This window comes from Ostrea edulis, chromosome 6, assembly GCF_947568905.1.
Source record: "Ostrea edulis chromosome 6, xbOstEdul1.1, whole genome shotgun sequence".
Lineage (NCBI taxonomy): Eukaryota > Metazoa > Mollusca > Bivalvia > Ostreida > Ostreidae > Ostrea > Ostrea edulis.
In genome coordinates this window covers 66,055,026-66,071,073 of record NC_079169.1, presented here as the reverse complement: position 1 = coordinate 66,071,073, position 16,048 = coordinate 66,055,026, and the positions used below count along the sequence as shown (strand labels likewise).

The 16,048-nt window shown below is 36.0% G+C and overlaps 1 protein-coding gene across 1 annotated transcript; it reads right to left on the bottom strand.

The window, feature by feature from the left end:
• Positions 1 to 3,146: 3,146 nt before the first annotated feature.
• Positions 3,147 to 15,756, bottom strand: LOC125647318 (uncharacterized). The gene is made up of 12 exons (XM_056141968.1): positions 15,594 to 15,756; positions 14,016 to 14,225; positions 13,158 to 13,481; positions 12,896 to 12,999; positions 12,015 to 12,180; positions 11,574 to 11,685; positions 10,883 to 10,896; positions 6,265 to 6,474; positions 5,145 to 5,468; positions 4,786 to 4,889; positions 4,057 to 4,222; positions 3,147 to 3,464 (listed from the first exon to the last, which is right to left on the bottom strand). Exons 1-12 carry the CDS (start codon positions 15,595 to 15,597, stop codon positions 3,358 to 3,360), a joined length of 1,845 nt encoding a protein of 614 aa, XP_055997943.1. The 5' UTR covers positions 15,598 to 15,756; the 3' UTR covers positions 3,147 to 3,357.
• Positions 15,757 to 16,048: the final 292 nt, after the last annotated feature.

Here is a 16,048-nt window from a genome sequence, read left to right as displayed (position 1 = left end):
TTATTGTAGTTTCGTAATTTGTTGTCCCCCACCGCAACGCGGAAGGGGACATAGAAATACCGGTGTCCGTCCGTCCGTCCCACTTCACTTTGTGGACGCAACTCCTCAGAAACCGCTCAACAGATTTTGTTCATATTAAGTAGGATTGTTAGTCACCATGTGTAGTTGATCATATTATGCCGTAACCAGAAACCCATTTGTCACCGCTTAGTACTTCATCCTTAATTAAGAAGAACATCAACGGTCTTCTTAAACATAGACAAGAAATATTTCGCATGCAGTGTGTAACTTATGTGGTCTTCTATTTACGCCAACTAGCTGGATATCAATGAACATGTAGAGTGTGAAAGCGTGGCGAAAATCACAGGCACTTGAAGTGTGGATAGCTTTCTTTATAGATCTTATGTTCATACCCCCCCCCCCCCCCCCCCCCCCCCTCTAGAATGAAATTATTTTATACAGAACCAAAAATGCATCCAAAATATATTATTTCCCCAGCGATCACCCTCAAATATTAGTATCTCACAAGTGGTCATCTCAAAAGCTTACAGAAGGTACAAACTGACTATTCAGAACAACTTATGAACGGGAAATAACATATTTTGGTTACATTTTTGGTTCTGTTTAAAATGATTTCATTATAGAGGAGTACATAAGATCTATACAAGCCATCCACACTTCAGGCGCCTGTGATCCATACTTCAGGCGCCTGTGGCAAAATTTCATCGTCATCGACAGCAAGTATTTTTTTTAGCTCTTCTGAGCTGAAGGCTCAAAGAGCTAATGCTATGGCCATTTGTGCGGTGTGCGTAAACTTTTTGGAAAAAGGGCTATAACTCAAGAACCCCTTGGCCAATTTTTTTCAAATTTGTTACAGGGTATCATTGGCCCAAGGGCTTTCATACATACTAAATAGAGGGATGTGACCCTTTAACAAGGGGAGATAATCAGGAAAATACAAACAAAAGTAGTGGTTGCTAAAAAATCTTCTTCTCAAGAACCACTAGACAGATTATCACCAAACTTACACATAAGGATGAGGATATGTTGTAGATTAAAAATTGTTCAAGGCATTACCCTGGGGCAAAGGGCGTGGTCTCAAGGTCACTTCAAAGTTGACCTAAATTTATATTTCCTTAAATCTTTGATATTTTAGTCATTATAAGGACTAGGATCATCAAATTTTGACAGTTGATGCATCTTAGGACCTTGTGTCAAGTTGTCTCAAAAGTAGGTCACGGTGACCTACTTTTTGAATTTTGCAGGTATTTATTTTAAAATTAATTTTGATGCATATCTTGGACACTTTGAAGCCTATGATTATCAAAACTTGTCAGTTGGTGGATCATGGGACCTTGAAATGCGTCAACTGAAAAATAGGTCACCGTGACCTACTTTCTGAATTTTATGGCTTATCATTTATAGATATATTTTAAGTTATTTCAAATACCGAGAGGCTTAGAGTCATCAAATCTTGTAAGTTGATGCATCTTGAGGCGTTCAAACATATTTATAAAAAAAGTAGGTCACAGTGACCTACTTTTTGAATTTTGCAGATATTCAAATTTCACATTTTCAATTTTAGATGCATATTTTGGGCACTGTAAAACCTAGGATCATCAAACTTTGTCAGTTGATGCGTCTTCAGTCTTCGGTTTGTGTCGACCAAAAAGTAGGTCACCGTGACCTACTTTTGGTATTTGACAGCTAAATTACTATATTTCAGACACTATTTGACCTACAATCATCAAACTTTGTCAGTTGATGCATCTTGAGTCTTCGGAGTGTATCAACCAAACAGTAGGTCACTATGACCTACTTTTGGCATTTGACAGTTATATTTATATATTTCAGTCACTAATTGACCTACAATCATCAAACTTTGACAGTTGATGCATCTTGAGTCTACGGAGTGTGTCGACAAAAAAGTAGGTCACCTTGACCTACTTTTGGAATTGGACGGCTATATTTATATATTTCAGATACTATTTGACCTACAGTCATCAAACTTTGTCAGTTGATGGGTCTTGCATGTTCGAAGGGTTTCGACCAAAAAGTAGGTCACTGTGACCTACTTTTGGAATTGGACGGCTATATTTATATATTTCAGATACTATTTGACCTACAGTCATCAAACTTTGTCAGTTGATGGGTCTTGCATGTTTGGAGTTCGCTGACCAAAAAGTAGGTCACCATGACCTATGATTGGAATTTGACAGCTATATTTCAATATTCAGATACTAATTGGCTTAAAATCATCAAACTTTGTCAGTTGATATTTCTTGGGTTCTCAAAATGTGTAAACCAAAAAGTAGGTCACATTGACCTACTTTTTTTGAATTTCTTAGGATTTAACTAAAGATTTAGAATACTAAGAGGCTAAGAATAGAAATGGTGGGGTTGTACAATTTATCAGAAGAGCGATTCTAGGCCCTTGGGCCTCTTGTTATTTTTTTTTTTCTAGCCTAGGTGGTCTACTGGACTGAGCGCGTTAGTCACAAGTTTCTAGGAGGTTTGGTTCCCAAGCTAGCGAGTTCAACCCCGGGCTAGGTGGAATTGGGTATCCATAAATAATGAAGTTCTGTTTTATATATCTACAGATATACCGATAAGTAAATCATAAACTCTGCCCACTGAAACTCAACTGGCTTCATTAGAATCATCAGATATGTTTGTTACACGTGATCATTACGTCACATTAGGACTTGTCGGACATTCTTATGAAGATGGACCTCCAATCAACACACCCTATACTCTTTAACATATATTTGTACCCTTACGAAAAAATCAACCGAAACCCAGTCCTGTAGTGTATTGTAGAGGGCGGGTTTTGCTCGTTTTATGTAGAAATAGGGTTGTTTTTATTCATATTTTTATTTATCCATTATAATTTCACTGTTCTTTACCTTTTCCACATGAAGTAAACTCCTCCGTGTAGAAACAGAGCCGTTTGTAGCTCTCTATCTCTGTGTGTGTGTGTGTGTGTGGTGAAGTAAAGAAAAAACCCCGGCTTCCTGTTACTCTTTTAAGGGAAATCAATCGGTTGCATTAAAAAACCAACACAGAAGATAGTCGTATTGTAAAGATGAATATGGCTATTCTCCCTTTTGATGATGAAAGGAAGAAAAAACTCAAAAAGACAAATGGGTTGTCCAATTATCTGTATCATAGTTCAACCTATAAATGATGGACATTACTAAAATCATCTTTAATCTTGTTCTGGTATATAAAGACTGGACATAATACATAATAGACATAAAATCCATTAATAATCAATAATCAATCAATAAAATAAAAAATAATGGCCATAAAATCATCTTTCATCTTGTTCTGTTATATAAAGACTGGACAAAATTACTAAATTTCAAATTTATATTCTACGGCTGTTTTGTGGCGTTGTAGATACTGGTCAAACTCCTCGTTTAGAGCAACAGTAAAATGGTTTTTCCAGTCGCCGACTTTTCCTGACAAATAAAAATAAGATAAATTATTATTATTTACGAGGTCATGAACTAATTATTACTTCATTCAAGCTTTTAAAAGCAAGAAAAACAGAAAACTAAGAACGACACTGTCCAAGTTCCTCATTTGAACAGTTGCCTATCCATTGATGTGTTGCTTTGGAAACTTTAATAGGAATGTTTGTCCAATTTAAAAAAAAGTTTCCTTCAGCCGCCATAAAATGGCTGAAATATTGCCAAAACGGCGTAAAACCCAAATCAATCAAACAAACAAGAAACTGCGAAATTTACGGTGAAAAAGTACATGATATGATAAGTTAAATATGCCTTTTCCTTGCAATTTTAGCCATTCTGAAGGGTTATGATGTGCTGAAATTCAATGACAGGACGGGGCTCCCTCTCGGGCCTCCAGAAGGGCGTTGCCCTGCGCCCACTGGGAGTCTAAAGAGGCCCAACTCGTTGAAGATCCCCCCTCCCCCGATTAATCTTCTTAATTTCTCTAAAGGGTAAGCTCTAAAACCTGAATAAATTTATTATTCTAAATGTATCTATATACTTATCGAAAACTTATTTGGTACATCAATGAAAGACTGACCTTTTCTGAAAAAATTCGGATTCATCCTCTCTCCTCCTTCCTTTATATTTAAAGCGGCGTTCTTTAGATTTAGAAAAGAGCACTTTTCTGCAATCTGTCTCGCTAATTCATCGTCACATGGTTTATCCAAGAAGGCAGCCAAACGCTGTATTTCACCGATTGCATCCTATCAAATATATGAAAGGTGACTGAAGATAACGAACAGTGATCAATCTTATATAACTCCCATAATGAATACAAAACAGAGAGTTGGGCAAATACGGATCCCTGGATATACCAAAGGTGGTGGGACCAAGTGATTAAAAGGAGTAAGCATCCTCTGTCGACCGGTCATATCCGCCATGAGCCCTATATCTAGATCAGGTAAACGGAGTAATCCCTAGTCAAAATCAGCGTGCCAAGAACGGCCTAACAATCGGTATAATTACAAATATTCAATAAAGGAAGCTATTGGTCCAGATCCGTCTAGAGCAATACTATAACTCGTCAGAAATCTTTTCGATTCCAGAGCTATGAAATTCACAATTGTTTAAAATGACGTTAACTTTGAAGAAGCGCAGATATATCCCGTGCGTATCTGTATTTTATGAAGGTAGGAACAGTACATATTTTTTTTTACCTCTCTTTCCTCTTATAGAAAGAATCTAGATACAACTTTGTCCATGCCTTATTGGTGATTCGATTTAAATAATTTTAAAATCATTAGATATTATACATGTATTTCTTCACCTGATGTAGGTCTTCATACATGATGCAATGAACCAGGTGGTCTGGATGTTCTTTAATATAGTTTCCCCAATCTGATGTGTAAGTTGGCCATGCGCAGTGATACACTATACAATATATATAAACAAAGTGTTTAGAGTTTATATATATATATATATATATATATATATATATATATATATATATATATATATTCATTCAGGAATTCAAGTCCATATAACGGGTAACTACATTTACCTAACCTTCTACGATATAAAACTTTTCTACTAAGGAAGCACTACTCTAGTATAACGACAGTATTGTTGAATTATCTTTAATCATGATTCGTTGTTCCAAGGTTTTTTTTTCAAGGTAAACTTTACTTGGTCCGTGTTTTTCCATGAAGAAATCCATAAACTGGGAGAAGGATCCAGGGAATTTTACGGCTACAAGTAAACAGTGGTGATAGAATGATACGGCCAAGTCTTTTGGGTTACGCTGAACAAAAACTGTTTTGCAACGTTTCTTAAAGAATTGGTCTGGTAAATTATTTGGTCGCAAATGTGTGTTAAAAACTCGGGGCGAGGTCCAGGACTCCAACACTTCCGGGGTGTGGAACTCCAGCATGTGGGTATCCTTTTCTTTAGAGTGGTACTCCGCGCTCTGTTGAAGAAGCATATTGATGATTTCCCACGTCCAGTGAGTTCCTTGTAAAGACAACAAAACGTATGTAGGTACAATGTATAACTAATTCATAAATTTGCTCTGCTTCTATAACAGGATGTAAATTTCTTGCTTGGATCCTCTTTTACTTTGTCCGTAACTGCATACGCATGTTTGGCGAATAAAAATTACTGTATTTCTTGAAAAGGGAGACAAAATGTCATTCATGTGACCAGTCGACAGGGGGTGCTTACTCCTCCTAGGCACCGAATCTCATCACTGGTTAATCAAGGGGTCCGTGTTTGCCCCACTCTAAATTTGTACTATTGGACTGGGTGTCCTTTATAGGAATTATGAGATTGATCACTGTTCATTATATTCACCTTTTCATATGACAAAATTAATATAAAATACAAACATTTTAGAATACAGTATAACAACGTTAAGAAGATTTACACATACTTACTTGAGAAAGTAACGAACAGTCATCAATTTCATAACTGTTGTAAGGAATACAAAATAGAGAGTTGGGCAAACACGGACCTCTGGCTATACTAGAGGTGGGAACAGGTGCCTAGGAGGAGTAAGCGCCCCCTGTCGCCCGCCGTGAGCCCTATATCTTGATCTGGTAAACGGAGTAAATGTAGTCAAAATCAGTGTTCCCAGGAACGGCTTAACAATCGGTATGAAACAAATCGGACAGAGTTTGACCCAATGATAGGTTGTATTGGCAAACTAGATTGTTATAACGACCAGAGAATTTGTTTGCAAGAGAAATTCACTGAAACGATGCTTTGTTCGAGATGATATTTAACAATAAGAGACCGACTACGGACTCACCTGCTTTAGGATAAGCACAGAGAAAAATGTCATCTGATTTGACATTCATTGCTTTTAATCGTGGGAAATTGGTTTTAGGATTTGGATAATTTCCCGCAATGACACCTCGGGCACTGAGGTACTGTCCCCCTGTTTCCAGCAGCTCCATGACGTTTCCATCCTTGTCACTGACTTTAATAATGTCTTCTTCTGCCACTGTATTTTCATACACTGAAATTCATTGAGTAACCTTGAACACGTGGGAGACGAATCTACGCCAAAAAGAAATACGTTGCACAGGTGTTCTTAGCTTATTTAGTACCATGTGTTGCAATATGAATCCCAAAATAAAAATATATGTTAATACCTTTTATTTAACCGAGACTTTCCCCTTGAAAAAACTATGTACGTAGTACTCAACCTTCGCCGAAAGAAATTCATTGAAACGATGCTTCATTCGAGATAATTTTCTGACGGTTCATCTCCAGAACTCTACACGAATTCAGAAACATATAAATTAAAATGTCTCTGATGAATTTGAAAACAAAAAAATTCAGTCATGTAAGAACTGGATTCTATTGTCTCAGTTTTACTGCACTTTATGTAAAATATGACGTCATGGTGATGAATCCGGATAGGGATCGAAACACTGATAGGAACGTCTCCAAACGACAGACAAACACACAATTGTAATAATGCAGCACAGACTGATCTGTAGTGGTACTTTAAAGAGGAGAACGTCTTTGTTTGCAACCTACCTGCTTATTTTTTCAAAACAGTGGTGCTACACGAGATCTCTAAGTGCTGACAAATTCAAAAATTTAGAACAATAGCATTCTACACTTGCACATATTACAATATTCTGAAACATAAACAAAAATCTTTTACATAAGAGTGCAGAATAACGTGAGTGTGAAGATTTAAAGAACTATTGCGTAATAACAATGCAACCATAAATGGTCTAGATAATGCACAAGGCTAAAAATACAAGACTATCATGACCCTGGTTCAAATCCAAGATTTGCCAAAAACTTATTTCCCTGGGACTTTTTTTATACATACATGTATGCATAAAAATTCTCTTACAAATCATGTGAGGATTTTGTAACAGATTTCGTAATGTCTAAGAATAACCATAAGACTGCATGCAGCTCTGGGAGGAAATCTTGTGTTTTTTATATCTTGCATTATAAATCACGAAGAACATAGACGTCTTATTGCAACCTTAGTGTTGTAGGACACCACGTTCATGCTCTATTCTGAGATTCCTCTGACTCTTACTTGTCACAATAATAAGAGAGGGAAAGAGTCAGAGGAGTATCGGATCACTCAGCTATATGTTGCTTCTAGGGAACAGGATTTATTTAAAGAAAACGGATCATTTGCATGATCAACTAACATATTGAATATTGTATACATACCCATTGTTACCGATATTACTGGTTATCTAGAACCTACACCTGCATAAAGCCATAATTATTTCATATTGATAGTAGAAAATCTAGGTCAAAAGTTTAGACGAATACTAGTCAATCCGTTCCTTAGCAAAGCTAGTCCGGTCAATCCGTCCCAAAATGATTAAATCACCTCCTCATTTTAGTCAATCCGTCCCTTACAAATAACTTTGGTTATCTAAATCGTCCCCTAATTTGATAAATAATGTTGGTCAACCCCTCTCCGGTTTAAAGTTGGTTAACTGTTCCCAGAATTTGGTCAAACCAACCCCGATATTGGTCAATCCGTCCCTTGAACTTGGTTAAACTGTTCCACAAGGCTGTTCTTGGCACACTAATTTTGATTACGGATTAATCCGTTTACCTGATCAAGATATGGGCCCCATGACGGTGTGACTGGTCGACATGGATTGCTTACTCCTCATATAGGCATCAGATCCCACCTCTGATATGTCCAGGGTGTATTCTTTATAGGAATTTCACCTTTTCATTCTTCACATATTCATTGGACGCGTTGAGATGCAATATAACAATTTGTATGCAACAAGTATAGCATGTTTATACGTTCGTTTGACACAACGAAAAGTAGGTTACATGGTAGTCTTCATTTGATTAACGGATTAATGACTGTTTATTTTGGGATTAGCATACAGGTATGAAAATCCCCAAATGAATAGTCACTAAATATTTGTTCAAATGAAGACTACCATAATGTAATTATTATCTCCTGATATTGAAGGGTTCGCATATTCTTATTTTCTTCATTAGTAACAGCAGTACGTATGGACAGTTACTACCAATCACTAATACTCCCCCCCCCCTTCCAAAAACAAACCCACCAAAAACAAATACCCCCCTCCCCCCATTTAAAAACCCCATATAAAAAAACAAATGCAAAAAAAAAAAAAAAAAAAAAAAAAAAAACCCAAAAAAGCAACCCAAAACAGAATGTAGTGTTAACATTCAGAGAATTTCAGTAGGCCTAATTGTTAACAAACAGAAAAGTAGGTAATTGTTAACAAAAGAAATTCTAATAGCTTTACGTTTAAAAAAATTCAGTAGATAATAGCAAACACGAAAGATGTCAGTAGGTGATGATACACAAAGAGGGTGGGTTGTAACAAACAATAAAATTTGGGTGAAGGAAGATCTCAGGTGTTTAGGTTAAAGAAAATCTCTGTACGTGTTGACAAACAGTAAAATTTTGGTTAAGGAATATTTCAGTAGGTGTTAACAAAAGTAAAATTTTGGTTAACGAAGATTTCAGTAGGTGTTAATAAAAGTAAAATTATGGTTAAGGAAAATTCCAGTTGGTGTTAACCAGATATTTACACAGTCAATCAAAACGCAGTACTGAAGTGCGGACTAAAGACTTTAATTTTTATTTACTTTTGTTGACATAACCTTTATATATGACATGATTTGTGTCAAACTTTATCCATGCAGTGCTTGCCGATAGTTGATATTAGATTATGTACTGTGCAATAAAGTTTTTGTCTCCTGTTTTATTGTACTTTCGTAATTTGTTGATATATAAAGGAACAGTAATTCATACTTTATTCTAGTTTTTCCACAGGATTATGATACAAAACAAACATGATGTTTATATGCATGCTATTGACCACCGTCCCTCCGGGTGTCTGCAATTTGTGTAAATATCTGTATTGCACATATCATGGGTACTCGAACGTTCAGAGGGATTGTGTTAACGTCACAGCTGTGGTAGTTAAGTGGTTAAGGTGCTCGCTTCACAACCTAGAGGTCTGGGCACCGTAAAAGGCGAATATAACGAACAGTGATCAATCTCATAACTCCTATAAGCGATACAAAACAGAGAGTTGGGCAAACACGGACCCCTGGATATACCAGAGACGGGATCAGGTGCCTAGGAGGAGTAAGCATCCCCTGTCAAATCATAGATGTTTATCATAGGTAGCGACTTCCTTTGCCAAATGTTTGACATTAGAAGTCTCTCAGGTATGACCTTAAAAGTAATGTACCGTGTCACTGTAGGCATTGGCACGATAATGACCCCCCCCCCCTTCGCCACTGCTATAACCCTGCATAGGTTCAAAATGTATAGCATTTCAAACACAAACTGGTGATGTCTCTATGAGTGGAAAAATCTTTGGTAGCTAACAGAACAAATGTAGTTGTAAACCTATAGAGTATCATTCGAATATACAAGTATAAAGAAAGTTAATTGTTTATTATTGTGACATGTGCATTATACAATATACATTAATAGACATGGTTTCAGGATTTAGATGTAATTTGCATTTCCCATTTGGCCTATATATATATATATATATATATATATATATATATATATATATCACCGGTTTCAAAGTTCATTATAAACCTGAAAGAAGCATGGGTTCATTCCTGATCCTTACAGTTATCAGTAATAGTATAATCATATAAGATTGAGTACATATAAGACTTGATGATCAAGAATACCTACAATGTTTCCGAACATGAATTTAACACTTTTTCTTGGGTGTACACTGAGTAAATAGCAAAAAGCTTCTTGGAATAACGTATCTTGACAACTAAAATTTCTAAATATTTATGATCTGAAATAGTCATATATTTAGTACCTGATATTAGAATCTACGGAGTTGAAGTCACAAACGTTATAGAATCTGTTGGAAATTTCTCTGTAAACATAATGGCCTGTCGAAGAGACATGATTCTGGTACACAATCGGCACAAGAAAGAAATCTATTTTGTACTTCTTATAGGTCTTATGAGATTGATCACTGTTCGTTATCTTCACCTTTATCTTACAATATAGAGAGAAGTAGACCCATTTGTCTCCGCGTTGCATTTCGTTCTGAATTAAAAACCTCAATGGTGTTCTAAATCCTAGACAAAAAATATTTCGCATTCTTATATGATCCTCTAAAATTTACGTCAACTAGCTCGAACTCAAATGATCACGTAGAGTGTGATAGCGTGGCGAAATTTTCATGTCACCGAAAGCGAGTATTTTTGTTTACTTATTTTTGGCCTAGATGGTCTTCTGGTCTGAGCGCTGGACACGCGTTGCTAGGAGGTTTGGTTCCCAAGCTAGCGAGTTCAACCCCGGGCCGGTGTGGGATTGGGTATCCGTAAATAATGAAGTTCTCTGTGCTTCATATATCTACAGATATACCAACAAGTAAATGATAAATTGTGCCCACTGAGACTCAACGTGCTTCATTAGAATCATTAGACATTTCTGTTACACGCAATGAACTCACTGTCGGATTTAACGGACATTCTTATGAAGATGGATCCCCAATCAACACACCCTATATTCTTTAACATATATTTGTACCCTTACGAAAAAATCAACCGAAACCCAGTCCTGTAGTTTATTGTAGAGGGTGGGTTTTGCTCGTTTTATGTAGAAATAGGGTTGCTTTTATTTTTTATTCATCTATTATAATTTCACTGTTCTTTATTTTTTCCACATTCAATTTGTGTAGAAATAGAGCTGTTTCTCTCTCTCTCTCTCTCTCTCTCTCTCTCTCTGTGTGTGTAGTGAAGAGATTCAAAACACTGCTTCCGGTTACTCTTTTAAGGGAATCAATCGAATGCATAAAAAAAAAAAACGACACAGAAGATAGTCGTATTGTAAAGATGAATATGGCTATTCTCCCTTTTGATGATGAAAGGAAGAAAAAACTCAAAAAGACAAATGGGTTGTCCAATTATCTGTATCATAGTTCAACCTATAAATGATGGACATTACTAAAATCATCTTTCATCTTGTTCTGGTATATAAAGACTGAACATAATACATAATGGACATGGACAATAAAATAAAAAATAATAGACATAAAATCATCTTTAATCTTGTTCTGTTATACAAAGACTGGACAAAATTACTACCGGTAAGTTTCAAATTTATATTCTACGGTTGTTTTGTGGCGTTGTAGATACTGGTCAAACTCCTCGTTTAGAGCAACAGTAAAATGGTTTTTCCAGTCGCCGACTTTTCCTAACAAATAAAAATAAGATAAATTATTACTATTTACGAGGTCATGAACTAATTATTACTTCATTATCGTGATATACGGGTGCAAGAACTAGTTTTCCTAAATTATATGTCACTTAATTCAAGCTTTTAAAAGCAAACCTAGCAGAAATCTTAATTTTAAGAAAGCCATTGGCCCAAGTTTCTCGTTTGCACTGTTACCTTTCCCATTCATGATCCATTTATGCATTAATTTAGAAACTTTTAATAAAATCTTTGTGCATTTTCTTCTGAAATGAATATATCAATGTACATGTACTAATTCAAAAGTTTTGCATGAATGAAAGGCTGACCTTTTCTGAAAACATTCATATTCATCTTCTCTTCTCCTTCCTTAATATTTGAAGCGGCGTTCTTTAGATTTTGAAAAGAGCATTTTTCAGCAATCTGTCTGGCCAATTCATCGTCACATGGTTTATCCAAGAAGGCAGCCAAACGCTGTATTTCACTGATTGCATCCTATCAAATACATATAATTAAATGTTCAATGAAAGTACGTTATTTGCCCAGATCCATCTAGAGGAATGCTGTAATTCATCAGACACCTTGATTATACAGCGATGAAATTCACAATTACTCCTTTAATTTACGGTAACTTCGTAGAAATCCTGTGCTTTTCCTTGTAACTCCATTTTTTATGAAGGTATGAATTCAATGGTACATATTTATTAAATTCTAGTTTTCTATTTAAGAATAAGTCCGAAACATGTCATTTTTAACACAATTATGCATTTATTAATCAAAACTTACCAAAAATCCTATATTAGTCTTATATTGTTTACAGCTTTTGTCTGTTCATCATATTTATTATGTAATTGTAAGGACCCCAATGGAAATAAGCTAATTTCAGTTCTTATGGGTTATCCATCATTATATGTCATTTATCCATTTTAGTTATTCTTTCGTTGTTATAATTGCATAGTGATACTGATTATGTCAGGTTTCAATTTGTGATTTTAAATTTAGAATAATGACATTCTGTGATATTTTACACCTGTATAAAATGAAATGAAAAAATTTAGAAAACAAAATCGTTACCCCTCTTTCCTGTGAAGGATAGAATCCAGATACAACTTTTTCGATGCCTTATTGGTGATTCAATTCTAAAGAATTTTAAAATGTAAAATGCAACCTAATGGCACAGAAAATTATTAGATAGTAGATATTACTTCACCTGATGTAGGTCTTCATACATGATGCAATGAACCGGGTGATCTGCATGTTCTTTAATATAGTTTCCCCAATCTGATGTGTAAGTTGGCCATGCGCAGAAATACACTAAGAAAAATCATTTTGTTTAATGACAGGTTGATAAAAAATCTGATATTAGGGTTATAATTCTAAGAGCTGTTCCACAGTGTTTACTTATAGTACTGTGATTACTTGAAACTTAAGAAAAAACACACGTATTAATTCGTTTCATCGGTATATTTTACTTGGTCCGTGTTTCTCCATAAAGAAGTCCATAAATTGGACGAAGGATCCAGAGAACTTCATCAATTTAAGCGTACAATGGTGATAAAATGACACTGCGATGTCTTTTGGGTTGCGCTGAACAAAAACCATTTTGCAACGTTTCTGAGAGAATTGGTCAGGTATACTATTTGGCAGCAGGTGTGTATTTAAAATTCGTGGTGACGTCAAGGACTCTAGCACTTCCGGGGTGTGGAACTCCAACATATGAGTTGCCTTTTCTTTAGGGTGGTACTCCGCACTCTGTTGAAGAATCATACTGATGATCTCCCACGTCCAGTGAGTTCCTTTCAGAGACAACAAAATGTAGTAAATAACTGTGATTCATAAATCTTTTCTGCGTTTACAATGTTCTTTTTATTAGACTCATCTCTGTTTCGTGCCTAGCTGCACATGGCAGATCAAAGGACTAAGTGCGGTATGGGCCATTTTATGCCCCCTTTAGATATAAGCAATTTTCACTTCAACATATCAACACTGTAGGCTTTGTAATCATGACTTTTTGCTGTCTTAGCTCATACACGAAAATAAAAAAAGAACATATGTATATATATATATATATATATATATATATATATATATATATATACACACATATATATATATATATATATAATATATAAGGAAAACTCTTATATTCATTGATATATAGAAATAGCTTAAATTTTCAAGTTCACATTCCGAAAAAGGGGTATATAATGGCTCATACACCATTTAGTCCTTTCAAAGAGAGCTAAATTGCAATTTACATATAAATATCACAACCTTAAGAATATTTACACATCGAACACTTGACAAGAAGTGGCATACTATAGACATACCTGCTTTGGGATAAGCACAGACAAAAATGTCATCTGATCTGACATTCATCGCTTTCATCCGTGGAAAATTGGTCTTTGGGTTTGGGAACTTTCCTGCAATGACACCTCGGGCACTAAGGTATTGTCCCCCTGATTCCAGCAGCTCCATGACGTTTCCATCCTTGTCACTGACTTTAATAATGTCTTCTTCTGCCACTGTAGTTTCATACGCTGGAAAATCATTGAACAATCTTGAGTATCTACATAAAGAAATATGCTCCATTTGTGTTCCTAGTTTATTTTCCAGTGGGGACCCGGGTTAGAATAGCAATCCTCAGTATCCCTTGCTTGTCATAAAAGGCGACTAAATGGGGCGGTCCTTCAGATAAGAACGCAAAAAACGAGGCCCCGTGTCACAGCAGGTGTGGCACGATAAAGATCCCCCTGCCCAAAGGCCGTAAATACCGAGCATATATAGACTTATATATTTCAGTCCTTCAATGGCGATGATGACGTCTCCATATGAATGAAAACTTGTCGACCTGGACATTAAACAATACACAACCAAGCAACAATCAACCTAATTCATTTAGCATGTGTTACGATATGAATTCCCTAATAAAAATATACATCCTAACTGAAGAACAACTTGATATGGTCTTCCATTGTCATTTAAAACAGACCACGTCCGTAGTACTGAAGCCACAGCCGACAGAAATTCACTGAAACGATGCTTCTCTCGAGATTTTCAACCACAGGACTGCATGCATCTCTGGGGAGGGGGGTTCCAATTTTTATCTTGTTGTTTTAGCTACAGTAAATTGATTGATTGAATATTGTTTTACGTCCCTCTCGAGAATATTTCACTCATATGGAGACGTCACCACTGCTGGTGAAGGGCTGCAAAATCGGCGCTTATGGTCATTGAGCAGAGAGGGATCTTTATTGTGCCACACCTGCTGTGACACGGGACCACGGTTTTTGCGGTCTCGTCCGAAGGACCGCCCATTTAGTCGCCTCTTACAACTGACAAGCAAGGGGGTACTGAGGACCTATTCTAACCCGGATCCCCACGGGATTAAATAAAAAATCATTACGAATAGGGGCTTTAGAAGTCATATTGCAACCCTAGTCTTGTATGTAGAAGAATGGATATTCATGAATGCTCTAATTCGAGATTATATCACATTTGTAACACGCGATCATTTAACCCGATCAGCATTTTAAAGATATACATACAGAAAATTGTCGTGTAGTTCCGCTACATGACGTCTTAGGAATGTCGTCACAATATGTTAGACGGTTCTTTTTCGATTTTATTGCTACGGCAATATTGATCCGCGTCATATAAAATTCATACTTTCTTTAGAATTATTCCTCAAATGATATCAATCACAGTTTACTAAATCAAATTATAAGGAAGGAAAGTAATTTTTACTCAAAGTTGGAACAGTTGAATCCTATTTTATACATCGCTTCACGGTTTATAAAAAATGACTTTCATTCGTTAAATGAAAAGCGAAAGTAAGCATATCCTGTGTTGCTGCTAGGGAACATCGTGATGAATTAGGTCAAGCATATCGAATATTGTGTACATACCCATTGTTACAGATCTTCCTGCTTATCCGTGGCTACCCATGCGTAATTCATGATTTCCTATTGAACATTTTCCAAATTGGCGTCAAAGAAATTTATTGATTTCTCATGTAATTTTGTGAAGTTCTAGTTGTGTCTACGGTGTTACGAAAATCTAGGTCAAGGTTTATAAAAATACCAGTCAATCCGTCCCATAGCAAAACCAGCTCGGTTAGTCCGTCCCTTAAAATGATTCGATTCCCTTCTAATCCCTTACTAGAAATAATGTTGGTCCACAGATTTCTGTCATCCCGACCTTTAATAGATTTTTACATAATAAAGTAGACCAAGCTGTCCCTAGAATTTGGTAAATCCGTCCATTCCTGAGCTTGGTTAAACTGTTTCACATAAGGATGGATTCTTCACATATTGATTGGACAAGTTGAGATATAATACCATTTTGTATGTGACAAGGATAT